Raw genomic sequence first — 21,698 nt, 5'->3', positions numbered from 1 at the left:
GTTCCCCTCTGAAGCCCGGGATCCTGTGTAGGTAGCTAACCTTTCCTCTGCCTGGTCTCTTAAGGTCCTAAAAGGGGGAGGAGGTGGCTAGACAGTAACACAAATGCCCCCTCCTTTCTCTTTCTCTAGAATAGAGGGGAGCCCTCCCCCAATTCAATGTCAGCAGTGGCTTCTGAAGGCTTTTAAGTGTCCTCACTCACGAACAAGGAACAACAAAATAAAAGACAGAGAAGTGGCCTGGACTTAAACTCATCAGTCAGAGAGGCAGATTCCGAAAAATAAAACCTGGTGACCGGTCCATGAACTGTACAGTTGATGCCCTGTCTGAAGATGTTTACCCTGCGTCTACAACACACGTGAGCACAAAGCTGCTCTTGGCAACTGTGAGTAAATAGCTACCCTCTCCTCCAAACACAACACACCGCTACCAGTGACCGCGTGCCAAGTGCAGAAATTAGAAGAGATCCCCAAGTGGACAAGGACCCCAGGCAATGGTCCACCCGGTGTGGCCGGGTCTGTGGGAAACAAGGCTTTTGCTCTCAAATAATGACCCCCCCAGCCCCCGCTCCTTCCCACTAGCGCTGAGCATTTCATCCTCCTCACAGGGAGGTCCAGCCGGTTCCACCCCCTCCCAGTTCTAGGCACTCCCCGGAACATCTTTGATTAACCAGGGTCTTTCATTTCTTTCCAACCCCGTTGGTGACTTTTGACTTGGAATGTCGATTCCGTCTTCTGGAAGAATGGCTCTCGTTGTTGCCTGGGTGCTTGGGCGGGCCGTCTTCAGAACCTGGCCAAAGGAATCAGGACACGGCATCACTGCGGGCTGCGGGGATTCCGGGCTCACGCCTCTGAGGCCTCTGACTGGTGGCTCCCCGGCCCAGGCCGCCGAGCGGCTGCCCAGAGTGCGGGCTCCTCCACCGGTCCTTGCACTCCATCTAGTGGCCTCTTTAATAAATCAAGGCACAGAAATCCCTGCACTGAGCTAGCAAGGGACCACCCCCCAGAGTCGGGGGGTCCTGAAGGATCTGAACACTCACACTGCAGGGTGGATGGTGGTCATGGTGATGGGGACCAGAAGTGAGAGTACGGATGACACCCAAGCACGAAGGAGGGACAATTAAAGCGTGAACCGCATGATTGTCAAGTCTAACTGTGCAGCCAAAGGATGCATTACCTGGGTCTCCATACCTGGACCTCCTGCACTCCGGCATTTCTAAATCCTTAAATTGGAAAGATTCTTGCCTTGACAAAATCAAAGACAGTACAAGCACTCTGCTGCTTGACCTGGAGGTCCCTTGACAAATCAGGCCCCTGGCGCTTAGGACAGACAGCCCCTGAGCCATGTGCTCACGGTGCCACACGCCCCCAAGGTGCTCAGTCTCCAGGGGCAGTATCGTCCATTACACTATCATTTGTTCTGGAGCTCAGAGAAAGACTCTACACTGGCTGAGAGCTGGGCAATCAGCAGGCAGCAGCCAGGTAGAGGGTGGATCCGGAAGTGGAGTGGGGTGGGGTGGGGGGAGTGGGCATTCGGGGTAGGGGTGTGTCAGAACTTCAGCACTTCCTGGCATCAGGTTGGCTCTGCCCTCAGGCTGAGCACGTGGACAACCCCTGGCCAAGCCAAAAGGTTCTCTGCTCCAGGGCTCAGATTTTTTTTTTTAACTGTGTACCTTTCATTTAAATATATCTCTACCATTACTTATTTGAGTCTTTTCAATGGAGAACCCAGAAGTGCCATGGATGGATCTAATACAGGGGGTGGTTCTGAATAAGGGAGCCCTGGGGAACCCCTCTGCCCACGTCCATCAGCATCTCACAGACGTCGCTGATTCAGGAGAAACTGTCTCAGAAAGGGCGGCCAGTACTCTGGAGCATTTTCCCAGGGAGCGCTGGGATGCACTTGACCCCAGACGAACTCAGGAGCCCAAATGCCTCAGAAGAACTTTCCACCCCCGCGCCCCCGTTCCTCTGAGCAATTCTCTGGGTTAAAATTCATCTCTGGCATTCACGACTCTCTCCCTTTGGTCAAGCCCCACAGCCAGCTCATCACTGCGAGGAATTACTGTCCAGTGGAGCCTCCTCAGGGTCACTATTCCACACGCCTAGTTTTTAAAATAACCAGGTGGCCCCAAGTCTTTCCAAAACACTCCTCGGAGAGGGACCAGTGGGAGATCCCTGACTGCATTCCTGAAACCTGTCTTGTTCTGGTCTGTCTCTTGAATAAATGCAGTTCAATTGACCCACCTCTTTTGAAAGGCTTTTCCCCCTGGCACACAAATCTCCCTGACCCTCTGCACTGATGATGAAAGCCAAGACCAAGAACACCCCCAGCAGAATGCCTGAGACGGGGGGGGTGGGGGGTCTCGTCACATCTTCCTGTCTCAGAAAAGGCAGAACCACACAGTGCCTCTTATGCAGTGAGTTTTGGGGATGGGGAGCAGAGTCTGCACGCACCTTGCATGTTTCTTAATTAATAACAGGAGACATGCGATGAGGAGGTTTGAGACCCTCTGGGGCGCACGTTCATCTACATTCAGAGGATAAATGCCGATCTTACATCGCTTTACTGGGTCTTGGGAGGAAGGGGCCCCAGGAGAGTGATAACAAGGAGGGAGAGGTACCTTTTGTGCCTTTTCCGTGAGGCCAGGAGATGTCTGGACTGTAGGTGCTATCTTCACACTCTGAGTAGGTCTAGAGAGAGAGAGGCAGGCTTGGTGATGGAAGTTTGAGTGCTCCCGGGAGGAGGGTGCCGGCAAGCAAGCCAGGGTGCGCTATCCCTCCCTGCCTGTCCGGGCTGGGGGGTCCCCACTGGCAGGCACAGAACCTCCCTGTGCTTGTGCTCAGCTAGGAAGTCAAGGCTATCTCTTGGGTGATGCAGAGTAAGTCTCCTAGAGAGCACCTTTAGCTCCTTGGACTAAAGATGTGAATAAAGGATAATCGCTGCTATTTTTGCTTAAAAAAAACTACTGCTGATGAAACTGCTATGGCATGTAAGCTCGCTCACATCTACCATGAGGGGGGCGGGGCAGGAGTTTCGGGGTGGGACCCCCAGGCTGGGACTCGGGAAGAGGTGAAAGGCCTGGAATAAGACCCAGCTTTCCAAAAACTGGTCCAGGGATTGTCCTGGAATTTTTTTCTTTTTTTTTTTTTAACATAAATAAATAGTTCAGTTTAAAATCTAATGTTGGAAGCGATAGGGAACGAACTCTGAACTGGCTGCGTTCGGACTGCAGGGAGCCTGGCGCCCGGCTCTCCACGTGCCGTCCTGACCGCAGCCCCGCGGGCGCGCGCCCTGGGCTGCAGCGCCGAGCAGGACGGCTTAGTCTCAATACAGGCCCGTCTCTGCCTTCCTGCTGTACCTTTTCCCGGTGACCGTAGTGCTCTGCGTACCAAACCATGCCGTACAGACACAGGAAGGTGGTGAAGGCCTAGAAGACAAAAACAGCACAAAACTGTTACATAAGTGAGGCTGCGCAAAACAGTTCCGCTTCCCAGAACCTGGGGGATTCCATGGGAATTCCGGCGCGACGGCTCATCGTGTGTCCGCCTTCTCTCTCAGGACACTGGTCACAGGATGGCTGGAAGCATCCCTGAAGCTCTAACAAGAAGGGTTATGACGAGACCAGAGTTGCCGCCATGACTCTGCTGTCGGGATGAAGATTATCTCTCGACGTGGGATCAGGTGGGACGTGGTTTCTCATCGGCCCTGCAGGTCCTGCTGAAGAGGACACGATGGACCCTACACTGCGTTTCTGATTTTCATCGCCCACACTGTGCACCCTGCTTCCATCACCGGAGAGAGTCAGAGGACTTAGTCAGAGGGGAGGAGGACTTCTGAATGAAGAGGAAGTTGCAGGCAGCCCGGGGTCACATGGTGTGGAGGGCTCTGAGGACAGACACCCACAGAAGGACACCGCTGCCCTGGGCCTGGCACTGCTGTTTAGTCTCAGAGGTCCTACTCTGACCCCAGGTCTGGCTGCCTTTGTTTTTCTCAGTTAAGTAGACAGGGAAAGAAAAACAAATGTCTTGTGAGCCCCTGTGTGAAAAGAGGAGGGTGTGGCCCATGGGTACCCCGGGGCCGGGATAACCCCCACTTCGCTCAGTGTCCCCACTGGCCCCGGCCATGCCCTAAATTTTCCTCTGAGTTAAGGAAAGAACAGTATCTAAGAATCCAAAGCTTAAAAATGTATCAAAAGCCTGAAAATCAGGGAACAGTTCCTGGCAGCCTGGACAGGGCAGTGAAGGAGCCAGGAGCTTTATCAGAGGAACTGGGGCCAGGCCCTCCAGCCAGGCCTCCCGGTCCCCTCGCGACTGTAAGTGAATCACCAAAACAAAACCAAACAAAACAACTGCCCGTCCTGCTGTTATGTTTCTTCAGAATTCCTTGCTTTAGCAAGGACACTGACAGCAAATCCTCAAGGTCTAACCGCCATCTCTTCCACTTCATTTCCTGCTAGGGACCCATCACCTTGACCCAACCGTGGGAATAGTTGTGAAATCATGGTGGAATCTTCTCTTCTGGCATACTTTTAATCCATTCTAAGAATCATAACTTAAGATCTAGAGGCATTGCCTCAAAGATTAATTTCAACTCCCCTCGTTACACAGTAGCGCAGTGAAGGCTCAGAGAGGTCAACGGTCTTCCCAAAGACACACAGCTACTATGTGGCAAGACTGAAGCCAGAACACAGGTCTCTTTATAATCCCTGGATCGAATTTCAGGGATGGCTATCGAGACAAATACTGATTTTATGTCTACAAATCTTATATACGTCTGTCCATTTATCTGTCCACGCATCCACTCCTGGAGAAAGAAAAGCATCACGGGGAAGAGCCAACCCCAGCAGCATCCCTCCGCACAGCCCACAGTCTGGACTGTGGAGCCAAGACTGCGGGGGAGGCAGGGCTGTGCACTCGCATCGCCGCAGCTTGTAGTCTAGCCCTGGCCCAGTTCCTTCACGTCAGTGACACTGACCGAGGGTCTGCCGGGCGCACAGCGTCATCTTCAGTGTCAGAAAAGGAAGGAGTCTGAGTGCTCCAGCTGGCCATTCTCCTTCCACATGAACGAAGTGGGAACAGTGGCATGGTGGAGAGACAACATGGAACAGAAGAAGACTCACTAGCTCGTTTTATATTAAATCCGTGTGCAAACTGGCATACACTAGGAATTCAAAGAAAAAGCTCACATCCCCCGGTGAAAAAAATTAGGCAATGAATGAATACATTAAAATTATAAAACGAAAACCACGTTTAATCTTTAACATACTCCAGTACTTGTTCAGATTCTTAATAAACACCACCATTAAAGGTGCCATTTTCCCGGCGTGGCCAGAGTGGGAAGACTAGAGGACCTGCAGTGTGTAAGCCTATGTATGTGTTGGCTCCTTAACAAAGAAGAGAAGAGGTCGGCCTAGGATTCACACAGGGAGGGGGAGACAGGGAGGGCAGGGCCACCTCCGCGGACCAGTCAGTGGCTCTGCGGTGAGGGTAGGGAGGCAGGTTGGTCAGAGACCTGTCACTCCGCTGGACCAAGGGAGCCCTGAGGGCTGGGGCGACTGTCATTTCCCATCTTAGCCACCAGAGGGCAGGAGCGCGGGGGTCATCCTCTCCCTTCCCAGGGAGGGTAGGCAAACACTGGCAGGTGCGGAGCAACAGGCTTATGTATGTATCATCATGATCGCCATGCAAAGGGCCTGCTGAGGTTGCCGACTTTACCACTTCACCTGGGTACAAGAGGCCCATTTTGCACTTGTCCCGGGGGCAAAAGCTTGTCATTTATGGGTTTGCAATCACACCGGTGGAAATCTAGGGCCGTACCCACTTCAAATGTCAAGGCCTAGATTTAAAAGAGCAATTGTGCAGATTCTGTTTAAAGGGCGGGAAGGAAAAAGAAATAGAGAAACGTGTGGGCTTTAAGCCAAGGCAAGCGCACAAGCCCGAGTGTGGCTTCCAGGTCATGGTAACGAGCATCACGTTCACCAAGACCCGTCAGACAGCTACTGCTGGAGCAGCCTGTTACCCAGCGCGCTTCTGTGAGCTCTGCTTCCAAATTCGTCTCAAATTCCGAGGACGCTGTCTTCCTAAGCAGGGAGAGTAACTCAGGGCTCTGCTTCTCTCAGTGTGGTGTAACTTACACTCTCTTCCTGAATAAGATTCACCTCACTTCTAAGTTTGAGACCAGTCTCGACCTTTAATAAAGTCCATGAATATAAAAATGTGCCAGGACCTTGCTTCCACTGTTCCTGGTAAATGTGCAAGGCAGTGGGGACTCCTAATCACCCCAGCTAACGGCCTCTCTTTCAGGACCTGCCCTGGAGAAACAGTGTCTAGACAGCAGCAGAAGTGGTGGGCAGGGATGGAGGGGGGTTCCCTGGGGGGAGGAATAGAGTCTGATAACCCCCCGACGTGAAGAGTGATGGAGGAGAGGGAGCAGTGGCCTCGGTCTTAGACTGGGGCACCCGAGAGGCGGGGGAGCCGCTCACCACGGTCCCCGTGACTCTGCTCCACACTGCCTCTGGGAGCTTCACCCCTGGCTGGCCTGGTGCTCTCCCCAGAGTTCCTCCGTGCACACGCATCTTTTACGGTATTTGCACATCAGTAGTTTGCACGTGTCATTCTCACGTGCACTTGGAGCTCCTTGGAGGTGGACCAAGAAACCTTTAGCCAGACTATCTGGCTTCAGCCCTGGCTCTGCCACTTACTACCTGTGTGACCTTGGGCAAGTCAGTGAACCTTTCTGTGCCTTGATTTCTTTATCTATAAAAAGAAGTCAGAAAGTATCTCCCCTTGAGGCCTAAAGATCAAATATGCGACTCATGTAAAGCACTCAGAACAGTGTCTGGCACATAGTAGGCATTAATAAATCTTATCATCATCATCTACCTGTGGTTCCAGCCTCAGGTGCGGCTTTGACCAGCACCCAGCACCATGACGGACTTACAAGGGACTGTGAAGGAGACACTGATGGGAGAAGAAACGGGTTAGGTCCTCAATAAAGTTACAGTCACACAGACACAAAGGCAGAGCAAAACGGCCTAATCAGGAAAACAGTGAGGAAAGTCTCTAAAACTCAGAGAAAGACTGGAGGGTCCCCACCAGCTGGGCGACCAGAGATGGGTCCTTGGACACGGCCTTTGGGAGCACTTTCTGGCCGCTGACGCCCAAGGGGGGAGGCCCGCAATGGGCCGTCGGGAGAAGGGCCATCTGCCCATGTCCCAGGAGCCCTGCCCGCCTCAACCTCTCCGTGGTCCCCGTGGTCCCGGTGGCGCCAGGCGAGGGCCGCACCCAGTCCTGCCCGCTATTCACTACTGGTACCGCTACAATTCACAGACCTGGGGTGCACACGCCAGAGAGAAATGCTTAGGTCCCCTGCACATCTGACTCACTCCCCTAACCAGCCCCTGTATCTCGTCTGTGACAGAAAAAAATACATTGTGGAGTTTCAGCACAAAGGAGGTCATTATTCCATCTTACTGTTCAAGACAGGACAGAACAGGCTCAAGGTGCCCTGATAGGCAGGATTTCTAACAAGTAACCCTAAAAACAGACACCACGAAAGGCAGTAAGAAACGCTTTAGAAATACAAAGTTTAGTCTTGCCAAAAGGAAAAAAAAAATTAGACCTGAATCTGATTTAGCCTCTAGATCCACCTACTGATTTACAGAAAATACTGAGGACAGAGACACCTGTTAAATTACAGTAAGGCTGGAATCAGAAAAACTCAGACTGGGGCAAAATCTGCAGGACAAAAGAGCTTATTTCTTCAACAAATAAACTGCAAAGGAGAGAGAACTAGAGACAAAGGGAAAACTCTATATTAAAAGAGACGGAAAGGCGCACCAACCAAGTGAATGAGCGGATGCTGATTCAAGTAAATTGTTGAAAAATATAAAATTTAAGGAAACATTAGCAATGTGAACACTGAATAGCTATTTGACAGTATTAAAGAATTATTCATTCTTTTTCTGATGTGATAAAGGTCCAGTGATTGCATTAAACAAAAAAGTATTCTTAGCTTCTTTTAGAGATGGATCCTGAAATAGTACAGATGGCTCTGTTTCCAAGTAATCTGGGGTGGGGAGAGTGAGCACGGAATAAAAGGAGACAAGACTGGCCAGGAGTTGATCATTATTGGAACTGGATGATGGGTACAGGCGGGGCCAGCTACTCTGTCTTCTTTTCCATGATTATTATTTAAAAAAAAAAAAAAAAAAAAAAAAAGCCCAAGTTAGTTTTTAGGACAAGTAAGTAAAAGTGAAGAATCTTAAGTGTAAAGTAAGACTTTCTCCAAAATAACAAAACAATTAAATGAAAAAGGACGACAGAAGAATGTTGAGCCAGGTAAGCTCTTACTTCATTTGAAAGATGAAGGAGAAGCCCCAGGACTACAGGGCTGGAGGCCCCTGGGGCTCTTCCTTTCAGGAGGAAGCTCACTCCACCCAGGCTCGGCTGATGAAGTTGGCCTTCAGGGAAGAAACCGATGATCTGATTACCTTCAAAAACATGTCACGTGGCCTAAAACCCACCATCCGTCACTTTGTACATAAAGCCTTTTCCAGTAATGCAGGGCACTGTAACTGTCCTTGTCCCCTCACGGCAGGCCTGGAATGTTTAGCACGTGTAGGTGAAACAAACGAGGGTATGACACACCTACCGGGGGCGTCTGACTGGAACCGGCAAAGGTGGCCGCGTTTGGGTGCCATATGCTCCTGCATTTATTCTTGAAGTTCAGCCTAGGGGCCAATCTTGGGTTATTACAAGTCGAAAGTCCTGTCTATGAATTTCTACTTGGTGCACAAGAGGGTTTTGTTTCATTCTGTTTTAGGAGACACCATGGGGAGTTTAGCTAACACTTTTGGGTAAAAAAGTAATGACTTACCACACAAAGAAGCCACAGCACAACATAGAGTATTTGGGTCTTAGAGAAGAGATCTTGTCCAAATTTTATGCAAACGATAGCCTCCAGGAAACCGATGACCCTGTTAGACAGAACAAGAGGTTAAATACCAATCCATCTTCTCAGAGCACAATGCGTCACCAGAGAGATGCAGGACTCCACCAAAAGGCTCAACTGATCATAAGATTTCTGCCCCCAACACAGCAGGTCCCCCCACCAAATGACACTGTTCCAGCCCACTGTGCTTTCTTAATAAATAATATATACAGTATATATGTAACTACATATTTAGATTTAATACAAAGTTTATGTTACTGTTACTCCTCTCTTCTTTTTTCAGAGTGTTTTTTTAGAGCAGTTTTAGGTTCATAGCAAACTTGAGGGGAGGGTCCAGAGTCCCTATACCCTGTGCCCCGACACATGCACAGCCACCCCCATTATCAACGTCTCCCCCCAGAGGGGCACATCTGTCACGAGTGATGAACCTGCACTGACACATCCCAGTCACCCAAAGTCCACAGTTCACATCCGAGCTCACTCTTGGTGTCGCACACTGTGTGGGTTTGGACAAAGGTACAATGACATGTATCCACCACTACAGGATCATACAGAGTAGTTTCACTGCCCTAAAAGCCCTCAGCACCCTGCCTATTCATCCCCCTAACCCGCTCCAGAAATAATGAAATGTTTTTTACGTCTTCCTTCCTCATAGACCAAAATCTCAACTTGTACGTGTTCACAGCTGGAGGCACCTGGCATCATCTAACTCAGAGCCCGTCCCAGCGCTGGGCAGTCACCCCCCCTGTCGGAGCCCTCGCAGGGACAGGGAGCCTACTATCTCTGCGGCAGCTCCTTCCGCCGCTCAGTCCCTTTAGCTGTCAGGAAGCTGTTCCTTGTCTCAGGCTGGTCTCTGCCTCCTTCTCCCCGTGCGTCCTAACTCTGCCCTCCGCAGTTATGTGTGAATCTTCCAAGTGAGTCTTTCAAAAACTCAAAGTGGCAACCGCATTCCCTCCCGGCCATCCAGAAATTTCCAGATTTAATATGCCCTGGTTCTGATGACAATATAAACCCTTTATCCTCTCTTCATCTATAGGCAATTTTGCTAAATACAAAAATGTTTAAAAAAATTCGTGTTTTTACTCTTTAATTAAAACATCAAAGAAAAAAGCCTATCTTGTATTCTACATCTTCATTTATAAATATTAAAATCAGACCTTTATTAAGGATCAGAGCTTAAAGATAAGAACAAGTGAGGTAATCGAGACACAGCTGGTCATGGGATCCCAAGGCTGCCTAAGAATAGCCAGCTTCAGATGACGCCACTTCAGGTGTTCCTTCCCCGAGATGGAATCTGGACAATCAGGGACTGGTCTTGTTGTACAGATAATCTCTACAAAGGCAGGAAGGGGCCCAGAAGGCCCTGGGTTCCCTCCCCACTGGCAGACATAGAAGTCACCGCCACAGTCAAATGGATGGATGGCTTTAAACAAGGGAATGTCTGGAGTCAGAACCACTTAGGCAAAGCAGAAAGTCTCCTGAATGTGTCTCTGTTCCCCCAGTCCTGACTGGGCAAGGTTTAGAAGTGGTTGCCTGGATCTTCCTCCCGCCCCTGCCCCAACAAGGTCCCTCGCACTTTAAGGTACTCAAGAGGCCCCTTAACACTGAAGTCTAGCCGGCGAGCTGCCACCAGGGGGCAGCCACACAGCGAGGGGAGGGTGCCAGCCCCAGGACACAGGAAAGATATGAAACCTCTGGCTGGCACTTTTTGAAGGACTACAACAGAAACGGTCAAGCCCAGGAAATAAGTGCCTGTCTGCCCGTAACCAGACAGAACACCCGGAGTTCACTATGGGAGGTTTCTGGATATTCAACTGATGGAGGCACCCTAGAGCTGTGTTTCTCAAACTTCTGTGGGCTGAGACCCACGGCAGGAAACACATTCCTCACTGTGACCCAGGACACGCGCGCACACACACACACACACACACACACACACACACACAACTGAGACAAAGGTTGCACAAAACAACTGTCCTCTCGCTCTGACATTTTTCTACTCTATTTCATTTTCAGAAAATGCTGGTCAGGACCTACTCAACTCACTTCACTAAAGTTTGTCCTAAAGACCAGAGCTTTTCAGTCAGGAACTTTAGATATGATTTGATCCCACGTGCTGAGGAACCTTGGCTAAGCTGTTGTCCAGGCACGTGGCTGTCTCAGTGAGAAGGTGACCTGAGTAGAGACTGGGTGGGGATAGGGGTCAGGGGTGAAGGGAAGGGGCAGAGTGAGGATAAAGAGCAACAAGGGTCTTGCGGGCCAGCCCAGAGCTTGGCTTTTAGCCTGGGGGACATGGGAGCGCCCAGAGGGTTTGGAGCAGAAGGTCTAACATGATTCGTTTTACATCTTAAATGATCATTCTGGTAGGTGAACTGAGAACTGCTGTAGGAAACCAGAGAGAGGCAGGGAGCTTCTGATGCAGGGCGAGGACCAGGGGAGGAGCTGTGAGAAGCAGTGGGAACATGGATGCACAAAACCCAACAATCACCCGGACACTTGATCACCAGCCACGGCCCCTCACCATTATCCCTGTCCCTTAGAGGAAGTCCTAATGAATAACATTCTTCCGAAGGGTCCACACTGCTCCTGTACAAAGCTCAACTGGCTGCTGGTTTAGGGCTGAGGCCAGAGGCTTGGGCACCATGGGAGCCCATACAGAGTGGGTTCAGGGACACAGCACCCACCTCCTCACCCCAGGGGCTTCCCTCGCACCCCTCTGACCTTAACTTTATGCAAATGTCAGTCTTTCAGATCTTGACCAGACAGAACAAGGCGGTCAAACTGTGGTTGGAGGGAATTTAGTGGGCGTTCCTACTCCCTTCAGTGCATCAGGGCATCCTTATCTTGAAGAAGCAAGTTCAGAAGACAAACATTTGGGCTGCCTGAGGTGCTTCTGCCTGGCTGATCTACTGACTCACTCTTTGCTTGCCTCTCAGAAATAAAGATGCCCTTAATGTAGAGCCCTGCGCAGGGAGCTCCTCGGTGAGCGGGGCAAGAATGTGAGCAGGGTTGCGACTGACACCGGGGGCACGGGAACTCCAGGCTTGGTGTGTGTGCGCTGGGTGTGCAAGCCAACCTCGAGAGGCAGACAAAGTTTTCAGTTTGCCAGCACCACCTGCTCTTGGATTCTGAGGACGCCACACCCTGCGTGTGTCCCACAAACGCTGCCCTGCAGCTGCACACACCCTCTCCCGGGACGGCTCGGGCCGTGGGTCAGCCGCTCTCCAGCCAGCCAGGAGCTGAGCTGACCCTCACACAGTGGAAGTGAGGTGTGTACACGTGTGACACGAGCATCACACAACCCCACAGGGTGCCAGGAACAGCTCCAGAAGTTCAAGAGTGAGGTTCCAGGTCTGGTTAGGACGAGCAAAGACACCTTTCCGGTGGCTTCTTGGGGACAGAGAAGAGACTGGAGGCCGGGCCCCCCGTTTCAGCGTCACTCCGTGGAGGCAGCTCCTGCCCCGGTCCACGCGCCGGGCGGGTCCGCCCTGTGTGCCTTATGCAGCGGGACCTGCTATTTTGAGGGCACGGCCCACTAGTTCTCAAGGTTCACCAGCCTTGATGCCACCATTCGGGAGCCCTCAGTTCTCGGTAAAGCGCCCTCGGCCACATGACCTCTGCGCTGCGGGTCCGGCTCAGCTGATTTCACCACTTTTCTGCAGCTGCGTCTGCTCCCTGTCTCCAGCCTAGCTCCTCTGGGCCATTTCTCCCACCACAGGGACTGTATTTTCTGGCCACTAAATTAGAAAAAGAACTTGGCTGTAACACCACCTCTCTCTCCGATCTCCATCTCCTTTTCGTCAACAGGTGAGCAGACACAGTTCTGTGGAAGATACATCTACCCGCAGTAGAATAAGACCCTGGCATAGACTTGTAAATGTGAAGAGAAAAATGCACGTGCAAAGAAGTACACAGCAGAAGAAGAGCTCAAATGCAGAAAGGTCCCCCTTCCTTGGGCAAGACAGTAAGGAAGCTCACCGCCCCCTTCCCGTGACGCAACGACCGCGCCTTCACGCGCCCTGTGGTCCGGGCCTCAGAACCTGGGAGACGCGTACGCTGTCGCTCCCGCCAGACCACTGATGTTAGAGATCAGAGCCATCCTATCGCCCTTTGAGCTACTTCATGTAGAAAAATTAGTTTACATCATAGGATCTATGAGAAACAATGACAGTGGCCCTTCGTCTTCTGGGGAAGAGGGTGGTGGGAAAGTTGCCTAAATCTAACTTGAGTAACCCCCTCAAATCCAGAATGAGAGCTGGGGACACACACACACACACACACACACACACACAGGAAATCATTTGGAGGGAAAGACAACGCAGTGTTAGCAGCAATTATTGCTCAACAGCTGATGTCTTTGGGTGATTTGCAGTTTCTTCTTTTCTTAATTATCAATATGCGGGCATGTTACTTTTTAACTAGAAAAGAGGGGTTACTCTATTTAAAAATCGGTTGGGGTTTTCATCAGATTCTCTTTCTGCTGTCACTCTCAGTTCAGAGCCTAGGTTAAGTGGTCCTGAATCTATGATGCCTGAGAGACTAGACTTCACGTAAAGACGTGCTGGATGTCTCCAGAACTTCGGGTGCTAAATGGCATGGTGAATTGTTGACGGTGTTTTAAGCAGAACAGCCACTTACCTGAGACACTGAGGAGGGCCTGACATTTACTGTTGGGGGGTTAAACCAGATAGCCTATGCTTTCTCTCAAATCATTTAAATAATAGTAAATTCAGATACAGCATTTGCAACTGCAGTGAGATAATAAACTGTGACCATGTGGCCATGTGTTAGTTCTCTTTGGGACAATAAAACTAGACTTTGGTATACAGCAAGCAGCTGTTTTCTGGGGTCTTTTTGGTGTGAAAGTAACATGAAGTGTGGTTAAGTCCATCAGGAGATGTCCCTAACTCACCACTGATTTGATGGGGAATTTGAACAATACATTTTCTGTTTAGTTTACTTTGTGAAACAAGGTCTCCAAGTTCCATGTGGGAAAATATCTTTTGGTTTCCTAATATTTTTTTTAAAAGCAGTTTCTACAACTTCTTTCTATAATTTGCCAATTAACTACTCTAAACTTAAAGCAGAAAAGGAATGTGAAAAATGAGAGACATACAAAAACAACATCAAGCCTTCACAGGGAGATTACACTGAATGTAACAAAGGGTCAAGAAATAACCAAAGCAATGTAGGGGCTAAATTAGTTTAGAACGTCCACAGTAACAGACTACTCACCCGAACACCCAGCACTGTGTTCCCACGCGTTTGCACTGTGTGTCGGTGAGGTAAGCGTAGTACTGTCTGAAAGAACAAAGGCGGAATTCACTGAGAGCTTCTGGAAGACCAGCAAGTCAGTGTAGAATTCAATCACAGACAGAGTGACTGTAAAAAAGGTCTGCCTTGTTCCACATACTCCAGCTGCCCGGTCTAGTTCTATTCAAGGCGGCAGGAAGTCAGTGCCTACGGAGACATTCCCATATGAGGCTAAGAACTCGGGTCAGGTTGGAGGGAGGGGAGCACGGTTTAAAGAGCCAGGTTATGGGCAAAGGTGGTCTTGATTCAGACACAGATGCCCACAGCCTTGAGCCAAAGCCACCTCAGGGGGGTACTTCAGTCTCTCTCCAGGGAGATGATTCCAGAAGGTCACCTGCACGGTCACTAACTGTCCCTTGTGCTCCCTCCAGGACAAAGGCTGCTGACTGTAACCAGGCAAGAGATATTCACAGTTTTGGCTCAGAAACTGGAATGGGACTGTAGCTGCACCCATTACTGAGGCCAATGACTTTGAATGTTACTGACATGGTCAGAAAGGAGGTGATGACATGGGGTGGAAAGGCTTAGCAAAGCAGCCACCCAACAGAAACACAGTATGAGCCACAGATGCAATTTAAATTTTTCTAACCATGTTAAAAAAGTGAAAAGGAACAGATGAAATTCATTTTAATAATTTGTTATTTATATATATATATAGCCAATACATTGAAAACATTATAAAGAAGTATTTTATATTGTTTCTGCACTAAGTCTTCAGGGTCTGGTGTGTATTCTACGTATAGCACATTTCAGGGTGACTGGCCACACTCCCAGCGCTCAGGAGCCACACATAGGGTGGCTGCCTGTAGGACAGTGCAGGCTTGGAGTCTCACACCTGTCCCCGAAACTCAACCTACCCCTGCAGGGCTGCATCTGAACCTAGAGCTTTTATTCTGGTGGGGGGATGTGTGGTCAGACTCCTCTGAGGGTTTGATGAGAGCCATGATATAGGCACATGAAACACGCACCCAAAATTTTGCATTAAGCTTCGGGGGTTCATAGACACCTAAAGTTCATCCATGAACTATCGTCTCTTTACCCCAAAGGCCCGAGTGAAGAATTCTAGCTGTAAAGAACTCAGGTTTTTCCTGTAACTTCGCATTTTCGTTACCTAATTTGCTTTCACCAGCTCAGCTACTTCACCTCTAATTGTGTCCATGCTCTTATGTCACACATTGTATCATTAAGTTAAAAGAATGCTCAAACAGCTTCTCAAAGCAGAGGCATGTGAGAGTCTAACCAAAAAGGAGGAAAACAGAGACGTGGTGTGTATGTGTCATCGATACCAAAGCCCACGGGCTGCCTCTCCTTTCAGGGCCTGGCGTCTGCCAACCAGCATGGCTGTGCTGGAACCTGTCAGAGAACTTTCATCTTTTTAAGAAGCTTGTCAAATCATCTCCTCACAGAGGAGCAGCCTCAAGAGGTATAAGAACACAGAAAGTGGCTAATTTCTAAACAAAAAGGATTGTGTAGAAACCCATAAGGTTTAGCATAAATTCTGAAGAGCTCTGAAAAAGTCCAAACGCTGGATTTTTAGTCTCTAGTTTTTGTTTTGAATATTTAACAATATTGAAATTTCATGATAAATCACCTGGGGTCTGCTGTCCAGTTTTACGAGAGATTTCCTTCCCTGTTTATTGACTTTGTTGATTGCTCCTAATTTTATGAGGGAACTGCTGCTAATAATCTTTCCTGAAAATAATTGTAAGCCTCAAATTAAATCAAATGTTAAATATGGTAGGGAGGCTCCAATCCAAGGGGAAAACGGCATTCACGAGATAACTACTCCAACAGACCACTGGTTCATAAAGTGCCGAAGAGCTGTGGTTTACCAGCTGTTATTATTTCCCTGTTTATATATATATACTCACACATACATATATTATATGTAATAAATGTTAACATATTTGTAATAGCGAATGAGGACAAGAGGAGGTTCTAGCTGGGGGTGAGGGGGCTTTGCCCAAGGAAAACGCCCACTTTCCCTGGCAAATGAGACCCTCTACGTGCACAGCTCGCAAGCACATTAGAAATAACAAATTAAGTTATCCTAGAGCTTCTGAAGAGTAAGTAAACCCTTTCAACTGCTTAGCCTGTGTATGTATCAGCCATGCAGAAACTGTGGGCGTTTCTACTGATCAATGCTGGTACTCCGTATTTATAAAACCCAAATAAAAACTTATAAATAAAAACTTATAAAACCCAATTGCCACTTCTAAACAGAAACAAGGAAACAAATGAAAGTGTTCTGCTTTGAAGTTCACTGGGATGGGTCCATGTGAGGGACAGTATGAACAGTGCCTCATCTCTAGGGCCTGACATGAATCACGAATCCAGGGGGACCACGGCACAAACACACAAGTGTGTCTCCACTGCCCTGGAGGACTACAGGAAGGACATTTTAAACAGGAAATTAAATTATTGCCTCTGAAAGAGCTAATAAAGTCTCATTCTAAAAATAACATCATTTATGACTTCAATCTACCATAAAAAAAAATTTGTATTTTTCTGTAATCTCATTGAAAAAAAAAAGTCACCATCTGTTACTCATTTTGTTTTAAACAGGATGTTACGAGGGGAAAGAAGGACAGCAGTGAAGATCATAAAGGGGTTTGAAAATAATTATGTGGTACTGGTCTTCCTGTTACTAAGGTCTGAGAAGCAAAATATTTCCTTCATATTCTGGAGGTATAATTTTTTTTAATTGAATTAGAGTTGTGTGACAATGTGTTAATTTCTGGTGTATAGCACAGTGACTTAGTTATATACATACATTCCCTTTCAGATTCTTTTTTTATTATAGGCTATTAAAGGTATTGAATATAGTTCCCTGTGCTGTACAGTAGGACCTTGTTGTTTATGTTATATATAGTAGTTAATATCTGCAAATCCCCAACTCCCAATTTATCTGCAGGTATAATTTTTTAAGATGATATTTTCATGGAAAATCTGTTAGTTTATGTGACTTCCCTTAAACAGGAGAATACAGAGCAAGTTAACATGTTCAATGACAGTCAGGCTAACACAGAATTACCTCACTGTGGGAGCCGTGATGCAGCCAATAAAGAGAATTCTACACCAACTTAGTGGATGACTGGCTTGGAACACAAAGATATGTTTCAGGAAGAAGGTATTCAATTCAGTCAGCTGCAAAACAAGGAGGTGTTAGTCAATCCGACGCTTTGTGCTCAGTCATAACCATGTATTCCTTCAATGGACAGTCTACAACTAAAAATAACTGGTACGTTCAAAGCATTTTCAGAAAATATATCGGTCTCAAAGGGTTGCTGTTTAAACCGGGTAACAACCAGTACAACACGGAGACCAACCAAGTGGGGTCTGGGGAGGTGCTGGGTGGTGGGAGGGGCACAGGAGGCACCAGCCATTTGTCACGTTTCCTGGTTCGCGTGATTCTCACTTGGCCGGTGTGTGTGATCTTCTGGGATAGTTGGGAGAGAGATGATTTGAGGACAGCAAAATCGTGGAAGCAGATCTGTGCCATGGAACACCCGTGCAGCCTGACAGAAATCAGGCCAGGTCTAAAAGAAGTCCGACTGCAGGAAAGCCAACTCTTTAATAACCAGAAGAAGCTTGAGATCCGTCACTGAGCAATGACTGTGGACTTGTTTAGCACATGCCTGGGACCAAGCAGAGCCTCCACCAAAGGCAGCTCTTAGAAGCAGGTGTGGAGGCTGGTCCAGGCTTCAGCTGGGGCAGTGGTACTGTCCCCGAGGGCAGAGCAGGGGCAGCACACCACATGACCCCGTCCTTGGTGGCACAAAAGAGATTTCCACCGGGATGTGCTCAATGCCCACAAGCTCCTGCCTTTTCCCTCCAGACTGAGCAAGGGGCAGAGATTAGGGAAGGTCGCTGCTTTAAGAGCACATTATACAGACCAACAGCGACATCAAACGCGCGTCCTTCCCCCCAGTGCTGATTTAAGGATATAAAATAAAAAGAGTTCACTCATCAACACCACACAGGAAACGCTGACCACAGCAGAGTGCTCACCATCAAGAGGACAGCGTGCCCGTGGAGAGCTGCATCCTAGGAGCACACTCACTGTCTCTCCCGACAAATCCAAACACTCCTCAGCCCTCAGAATACAAAAGAATCTCTACCTCCCCTCACACTGCCCTGGAAGGTAAAACCTGATCGCAGTCATTCACATGCCTTTCTTTACACACGGACTTCCCCACACCGAGGTGACTATTTAACTAGCCGCATACACTGCTGTAGCCAGGAACTCCATTTATGGAGATGGGCATTAGTACCGTCCATCTGCGCATCTTTAAAGTGACACGTGCCGATTTTTTCCTTATGCTGGGAGTATTTTATACATATGTGTTCAAAATATCACGTTTAGTGAATCTGAAAGAATCCTCAGATGAACATCGTTTCCCTCAGTGCGTCTCCCAAAGTTGTGAAACAATTAGCTTAGAGACAAGAGGATCCCTAAAAAAGGCTGCCTCTGGAAAACGTCTGGTAATCCCTTTCTGAGACCCTGACATCTGAGTCGCCTCAGTCACGTCGTGGTCCACCTGGAGCGAGAGTCCCTCTCCATGGTCGACACCACTGCGGAGGACCCAGGTCCCCACAGGGCGCCAGTCCCCACAGGTGGCAGAGGGCTTCTTCAATTAGCTCTCCACCAATCACCCGAAGTGGGGACAGCTGGGGCCCAAGTTCAGCACTCAGACACTGAATGTGGACTGCAAGCAGCAGCCTTCCATGGATGCTCTGGTCCTGACAGTGAGCACTGCAGAAAGCAATCCAGTGCCTAACGCACTGGGTAATGGAAGCCGAGCCCGAGGTTTTTCAGGGAATTTTAATCTGTTTCCAATTTGTAATTCCAAGATCCACATTTTAAAACGCCTCCATGATGAAGCAAGACCTTAGGTGTGATAACCGCACTTTCTTTAATTATTCTATGTCAGCTGCAGAAGATTCTCTCTTCCAAAGCCTTGAGCTGGCATGCAGTGTCAACTGCAGGATAAATTCTAGGATGGCTTTTATTTTGTCTCTGTTTTTTTCCCCTAGTTCTGAGCATCTAAAAAAATTACCTGCCAGATGATCATGAAAAGGTAGACTCCTGCCACTCTCTGAAATGAAGACTTGGGGTCAAACCATCGAACGTAGGTCCAGCTGGCAGGAGTGAACTGGAGGACGGCCCTTTTGATTTTCCCCGTGGTGGTGTGGATGTCCCTGCAGGAAGAAAACGGGCCAAGTGAAAATCAGAGAGACGGGGAAGAAAAGAAAAGCTGCACTGAGTATTTTATAACCAAGCTTTTTAGAACAAAAAGATTCCTTCCTATTTGAACTGTCTCTCCAATGACAGCCTCTGTTCACAGGTGAAGCGCTGGGAGCAGCACCCCCTGAGGGGAGTGTCAGTGGTGACAGAGGTCGGGCCACCGCGGGACCAGCGCAGGCCTCAGCGTGTGACCTGGTGACAAAAGGAGCTGAGACGTTAAAGACGAGCACCTGGAACTGGGCCAGGAAGGAGGAGGAGGCAGCAAGGGCACAATCCCACCCTCGGCTCAGCCCCCACCTCGGGCGCTTCAGTAAGACAGGACATGCTCCGTGTTATCTGAGGTGACCCACAGCGTCTCCTCTCCCTCTTTCTTCTTCAGTTATGTGAATAGTTTCGGGTGATGAACAGGGATTTTTCAACTTTCTTACTTCTAATCCTAGAGATCACTCAGTTAGAAAGTTCACATTCCCATGACGGAAACAGACAGTTCCACGCGCGACCAAGGAGGCCATTTGGGCTCAGACAGAGGAACGGGCTGACGCCGGCTCAGCTCGTCAGGCTCCGGGGCTGGGTGTGTGTTCTGGCCCTCATGCCGGACCAGGAGAGTTGAGATCTAAGATACTAGCATTTAATAAATGGTAAAGATTTTTTAATTTAACAAAGACGTATATCAAGGACCTCTAGGTCTCGGGCACCGTGCTAAGTGTGACGGCATGAGGATGAACAGACCAGGCCTTTTATTCTTGCGGGCAGTGGGGGAGGGGGGAGGAAACCAAGTCTGTCCCTTCGCTCACTCACCTGCCCGTCAACAAGCCTGCAGGGAGAAAATCTCCCAGCAAGGAGATGCGAGGCACAGGGACGACACAAAAACAGAGACTGTCCAAAAATAAACAAGAATAATGAAGGTCCTGTATTCAAAAATGGCGAAACTTCGTGGAAAGAGGCAGAGGAAGACAGGAATAAACAGAGACAGTGTGACTGCGAACTCGAATCCTTAATGTAGTGAAGAGGTTAATCCAACCTGATCACCATTCATTCAGAAGATAGTTAATGTAACTTGAGAATGCCAACAGGATTTTTTTTTTATTAGTTGGCTTATGTTTTGGGACTTGATAAGCTGATTCCTGAGTTGAAGTTGAAGCATAAATGCATGAAAATAGGGGGGCATTACAGTGTTTAAGGAGCCAGACAACCTGATGCAAATTCAGACTCAACCGCTTGCTAGCGGGTGTCCTCAGGCGAATTACTAAACGGAATTATCAGTATGATCACCACTAAAGGAAGACAATTCTACCTAATAAAACTGAAAAAAAAAAAATAAAAAAAAAAAGGTTTGAAATTGCAAAGACAATGCCTGGCGTTTCTCTGCAAAGAGGTAACCCCATAATTACAAACTCTGAGGAAGTGTAACAAATACTACAATGGTAGCATCAAGCGCTAGGCTTAAGGCTCAAGTGAGATACGGCGTGTGAAGCTTGCTCACAGCACCGCCCAGCACAGCCATATTTCTGTCACGTCATACACTGCCCTGAACGTGTTAGAAAGTGTCCTTTCAGGTCAGCAGCCACAGAAAGGATTATTAGCGCCAGGGGTGGGGAAAACTGGTTCATAAAATACAGTAACATTGTGAAATCTCCCCGCCACATCGCATACCAAATAAATCTGAGACAGAGTAAATAAGTTACTTATAAGAAAGAGACTAAACCCACCAAAAACTAGGAGAAAATACAAGTTAACATTTATCTAGACAAAAAGATTAAAAGCTTCTGAAGTTCAAATAAAAACCTTTCACAAACAAAATTAAAAGGGAAATGACAAAATGAAAAATAAAGTCATATTCACTGACAGAGTGTTAATATCCTTAACTCTCAAAAGCCTGGATAAAAGAAGAAAAATCCAATAGAAATAGATAAGAAATTCAGTATCATACAATCTTATATGCGATAAAATTGACAAAGGTTTAAAAATAAAATTCAAAGAAAGTGATGTATGTACACATTGCAGAATGTAAACTTATGTACTCTACTTCTAAGAATTCATTTACCAAAAAAAGTCAGATGCACACAAAGCTATATGTTCAAGAATGTTCAGTCAAGCTTTCTTTATAAATACAAAGCAAAAACTTTGAAACAACTGAAGGACCATACACGGGACCTGATTAAAGACTCTGATTGATCCATATGC

At 48.2% G+C, this 21,698-nt stretch overlaps 1 protein-coding gene across 3 annotated transcripts in view; it reads right to left on the bottom strand.

The window, feature by feature from the left end:
* Positions 1 to 541: 541 nt before the first annotated feature.
* PTDSS1 (phosphatidylserine synthase 1) overlaps positions 542 to 21,698 on the bottom strand; it is a 59,011-nt gene continuing 37,854 nt past the window's right edge. Inside the window, exons 7-13 of one of the 3 annotated variants that reach the window (XM_074352590.1) lie at positions 19,327 to 19,468; positions 17,301 to 17,413; positions 14,189 to 14,254; positions 8,879 to 8,978; positions 3,360 to 3,428; positions 2,622 to 2,691; positions 542 to 787 (exon numbers count right to left, since the gene is read on the bottom strand). In XM_074352590.1, coding sequence (XP_074208691.1) covers positions 678 to 787; positions 2,622 to 2,691; positions 3,360 to 3,428; positions 8,879 to 8,978; positions 14,189 to 14,254; positions 17,301 to 17,413; positions 19,327 to 19,468 — 670 coding nt within the window. In that variant the 3' untranslated portion in view covers positions 542 to 677. The remainder of the gene's footprint in view (positions 788 to 2,621; positions 2,692 to 3,359; positions 3,429 to 8,878; positions 8,979 to 14,188; positions 14,255 to 17,300; positions 17,414 to 19,326; positions 19,469 to 21,698) is intronic. The other 2 variants (XM_074352592.1, XM_074352591.1) reach the window with 2 other exon arrangements.

Source organism: Camelus bactrianus, chromosome 25 (genome assembly GCF_048773025.1).
Source record: "Camelus bactrianus isolate YW-2024 breed Bactrian camel chromosome 25, ASM4877302v1, whole genome shotgun sequence".
NCBI classification, from domain to species: Eukaryota; Metazoa; Chordata; class Mammalia; order Artiodactyla; family Camelidae; genus Camelus; species Camelus bactrianus.
Note: the sequence above shows the minus strand (reverse complement) of the source record. Positions and strands in the feature narration are given on the sequence as shown.